The 4,972-nt window shown below is 39.3% G+C and overlaps 2 protein-coding genes across 2 annotated transcripts; both read right to left on the bottom strand.

Moving 5' to 3' along the window:
- On the bottom strand, positions 1–987 carry LOC307073239 (olfactory receptor 52E8-like; the record flags this gene model as incomplete). Its single annotated transcript, XM_079732943.1, has 1 exon — positions 1–987. The coding sequence occupies one exon, from the start codon at positions 985–987 to the stop codon at positions 1–3; it is 987 nt and encodes a 328-aa protein (XP_079589069.1).
- Positions 988–3,994: 3,007 nt separating this feature from the next.
- LOC307073238 (olfactory receptor 52K1-like) lies at positions 3,995–4,972 on the bottom strand (the record flags this gene model as incomplete). The annotated part of the gene is made up of 1 exon (XM_079732942.1): positions 3,995–4,972. The coding sequence occupies one exon, from the start codon at positions 4,970–4,972 to the stop codon at positions 3,995–3,997; it is 978 nt and encodes a 325-aa protein (XP_079589068.1).

The following is a 4,972-nucleotide window of genomic DNA, read 5'->3' as shown; positions in this document are numbered from 1 at the left end:
TTATTTTTGGCTTGAATTTTCAACCCTCACACCAATTCTTGTGTTTTTCAACCTCTTTATCATATTATCCTTAATATCCTTCGTCTTTAAACAATAAATGATCGGATTTACAGCAGCCGGACAGAGACTGTACAACAATACCAGGGAAATCTTGAAATCGATACCGAAAGAAAACCCTACCAAACTTGAGATATAGACAAAACAGCGGGGCAGGTAATACAGACAGGTTATGAAGATCTGTGGCGTGCACGTGGATAGGGCTTTGTAGCGCCCTTCCCTCGTTCTGGCCAGTTTCAACACGGCCACAATGATAATAGAAAAGTATGAAAAAATAATGAACGCCAGGGGAAGCAACAGACTGAACATGGCATTGCCTACGGCAACAGACATGGCAAACTTCACCTCCTCCTTGCCACAGCCGAGGCTGCTGATGGATATGAAGTCACAGTAGCACTGAATGATGACGTTTGAAGCGCAGTACGACAAGTTCAGCGCTTGGGTCATAACTCCTGACATTCTAAGAAATGTGAGGGCCCAAGACAACACACACACAATGGAAATATTCTTGGTGGTAATCAGGGCGGGGTAGCGCAGCGGGACGCAGATTGCGATGAAGCGATCGAGGGCCATGATCAGCAGAATGATGGAGTGGATGGCTCCTAAAGAGTGGACAAAGTACATCTGAGTGAAGCAGGCGCTAAATGGTATGATTCTGTCATCCAGCCAATATCTGGATATCATCTTGGGGAGCGTCACCGTTCCAAACAACAGGTCGTTCATGGCCAGATGGCAGAAGATTAAATAGGTGGGCTTGTGGAGACTCCTCTCACAGCAGACAAACACCAAAACGAAGAGATTTCCTCCGACAATGATCAAGTACAGGATGAAGAGGAAGGCTGCCACCAGGCCATCATATTTAGGGTTGAGTCCTGGGAAGCCAAGGATTATGAATTCTGTTATTCTGACCGTTGTGTTGCTGGTATTCATTATAATAGTAAGAGGACATTAAAAAAATGTAAGGCTGTAAAAAACAGTCAAAAGGAACCTTCAATGACAATTAAGACAATTGGAAGACTCAGAATGCTCATCTGACTTTTTAGTATTGCATGATACTCAAGACCCAGGAGTGAGATGCATGCTCTGGATGTGAGATGTAGCTGAAATACAGTGGACATTAATATATAATTTTCAGCATTATCCCAGAGGATTTGCTGGTTAGATGAGAGAGCCTTATTGGATAAAGTTCCTCCCCTTGGAGCACAAGCCCAATCCTGTGGTTTGTTATCATCCGCCTGACTCTGAGGAGGACTGCTAACTTGCTACAGAGTGTGTAGAGAGTGTTGTGTTAGTTATGGAGAAAATTCTTAATACTTCCTGACATGGGTTAATCGCAGGGAACTTTGTAAGTTCCCGTGATTTTATAAGATTACCTTTATTCAGCACATCCAGATGGGAAATGTTGGATACAGGGATGTACCCTTTCAGATGTTCTGTCTTACAACAAAATCCCTTCCTGATGCAGTAAAAAATAAATAACAGTACAACAGTGCTAGTATCTAGACAGACACAAGGAAATAGAGCGGTCAATACTTCTATCTCCCTTACATTTGTAAGAATTGTTGGAGCTGCTTTTGTTGCTGTTATGTTTCAACATAATTCTGTTGTCTCTAGTCCGTTATTTCTACAAGCAGCTCTAGACAATGTCACGATGCCTTGGACATTTAAATAAATGATCAATGAAGATTATTGATCAAATGTGTATATCTACATAGCATATACGTATGCTCTTCCACGAAGCCCGCCATGTTGCACCACCATGTTTCTGAAGTAGGCCAGAACTGACAAACTGCTCTCCATATTTAGGGCCCTCAGAGATTACTTTAATCCTATTATACACTAACGAGAAGTGTACGATATACATTTAAAATAAATGGTACCTGACTGAAACCAATACTTTGAGATCATTTTCATTAACATCATCATGCTAACGATAATATCAGCAGCAACAAGGTTGATATATATATATATAGATAATATATTGCCTATTTAGCTCACTATCAGTTGCAAAGTATCAAGGACGCTGTGTTTGTTGTTAGGCTGTCGGAGCACTTATGCTCTGGCAACCTAACAGCTCTGTAATAACCACCATTAGACCTGTGTGTATCCCCAGAATAACCAGCCTTCCAGTTAATTGAATTATTAGTGAAACTCCCTAAGTACTCAAACATCTCTATATAAATTTTCTCATTAATATTGTTCCATTAATATATTATGGTATTATATATATTATATATCATGTGGCTTAATTGTCTAACCTCTCTCAGAAATTAGCTTGATTGGATCATATTTATAGTACAAGTATTTTAATGTTTATTATGGGTCAAAGGTGTAGTAGCAGTAGTAGTAGAGTAACTAGTTATTTTAGCAGTATTACCAGTAGCTACAGTTGCAGTAGCAAATGCAGTAATAGTGGCAGCAGTATTAGCATTAGTTATGCTAGAAGTGGCAGAAGTAGTGGTAGTCATAATTTCATAAAGACACATTCAATGCAATTCAACTCAGGGAAGTTATTAATAATGGGCACACTCAAACCTTAACTGAGCACTTTTTGGGAACCAACACCTGATTAATTCACTTGATGGACCGTGGAACCAGGGTGAATGTTTATATTCATTCACTTGTATTGTTACCTTCCAGATCAATGATAAGTGCTAGCTCATAACTCGTGTGAAGAATGTGATTTAAATCAGCCGCATGCTTCAGGTTTTTTTTTTTTGCATTGTGCTAGTAATATGTAAATGAATCCACAAGCACTATAAAGCTGAATTATAGTTAATCATACATTTTTTTCATTTCTTTATAGATTTAACTGATATTATACCCTAGTTATTACATCCTTCAGTATAAGATCCTAACAGGTAGGTCGATGCCTAACCTTATTTATAAAAATGCACCCATATTTGAATAACGTGTTTTCTGTGAGTGAATTTTGTTAGCATATGCACAGGGGGTGTAGATGTTTCCGTGTTCCACTCAAACCCTTATGTGCTGCAGTTCACCTGAAGGCATCCCTGAGCAAGAGGCCTAAGCCTATTCCTGCTCATATATAACATGTATCGGAAAAAGCAAATTTGATTAAAGAGACTGTAAATTGACTAAATAGTAAATATACAGATATATTTGCAGTAGGCTTCATGTTAACAAAGTCCTTTAATGTTTCTGGGTAGCGAATAAACTGGGTTGAGCTTCTACTTTGGCGATGAGGATGCTTCTTTGCAGGGACGAGAATATGATGAATAAGGTTATTCATTGTTTTGTTGTGACTTAAATGAAGGACAATCTACTTTTTTTATGCATGTAGGTAAACATATGTTCATATTTTATGAATCATAAAAGGGGTTACAACTTAATAGCTAGAAATGTTGCTGGTAGGTGAAGCAGTACCCTATAAAAAGGGTTTGCTACAAAGAAATGTGCTATATTCCACATCAATTTACATTTACCTTATTGGGAGTGTGTTATAAAATATTATTTGAATTAGGCCTAAGAAAAACAAATTTATTCAGGGAGTATACTATATAAAATACTACACTATGGAAAACAAATGCTTCACCTTAAATGTCTACATATATGAAGATGATACATTTATAACCAAATTGTTACCGTGTTGTGCAGTCAACAATGGTATATCAAGTCAAAGACGTGTAAAATCACCGCAAACTTGTGTATGCTGATAATCTGATATATTTTGTGAACGATGCGTTTCGTTGTTGCTTCGTCAGGTTCAGTTTTCCACAGCAAAACGTGTCGTTCACAAAATAATTCGTCTTATCAGCGTATACCAGTGTGCGGTAATGTATACAAAATTATTGCAATCAACTAAATATTTCAAAAATAAACAGACTGTATTTGTATTTACATTGTAAAATTGTGTGCTTGTATGCCAAGTGGAAGTTGAATTATTGGACATTTTACATTAAGTACTACTGCTTTATTATTTGCTTGGCCTTTCAACCCTCACACCAATTCTTGTTTTTTTCAACCTATTTGTCATATTTTCCTTAATATCCTTCGTCTTTAAACAATAAATGATTGGATTTACAGCAGCCGGACAGAGACTGTACAACAATACCAGGGAAATCTGGAAATCGATACCGAAAGAAAACCCTACGTAACTTGAGACATAGACAAAACAGCGGGGCAGGTAATACAGACAGGTTATGAAGATCTGTGGCGTGCACGTGGATAGGGCTTTGTAGCGCCCTTCCGTCGTTCTGGCCAGTTTCAAAACGGCCACAATGATAATAGAAAAGTATGAAAAAATAATGAACGCCAGGGGAAGCAACAGACTGAACATGGCATAGCCCACGGCGACAGACATGGCAAACTTCACCTCCTCCTTTCCACAGCCGAGGCTGCTGATGGATATGAAGTCACAGTAGCACTGAATGATGACATTTGAAGCGCAGTACGACAAGTTGAGTGCGTGGGTCATAACTCCTGACATACTGAGAAATGTGAGGGCCCAAGACAACACACACACAATGGAAATATTCTTGGTGGTAATCAGGGCGGGGTAGCGCAGCGGGACGCAGATTGCGATGAAGCGATCGAGGGCCATGATCAGCAGAATGATGGAGTGGATGGCTCCTAAAGAGTGGACAAAGTACATCTGAGTGAAGCAGGCGCTAAATGGTATGATTCTGTCATCCAGCCAATATCTGGATATTATCTTGGGGAGCGTCACCGTTCCAAACAACAGGTCGTTCATGGCCAGATGGCAGAAGATTAAATAGGTGGGCTTGTGGAGACTCCTCTCACAGCAGACAAACACCAAAATTAAGAGATTTCCTCCAATAATGATCAAGTACAGGACAAAGAGGATGGCTGCAACCAGGCCATCATATTTAGGGTTGAGTCCTGGGAAGCCAAGGATTATGAATTCTGTGACCGTCGTGTTGCTGGTATTCAT

This window comes from Pollachius pollachius (assembly GCF_949987615.1).
Source record: "Pollachius pollachius genome assembly, chromosome: 3".
Lineage (NCBI taxonomy): Eukaryota > Metazoa > Chordata > Actinopteri > Gadiformes > Gadidae > Pollachius > Pollachius pollachius.
The sequence above is the reverse complement of the archived record's forward strand: the minus strand, read 5'-3'. Positions and strand labels throughout refer to the sequence as shown.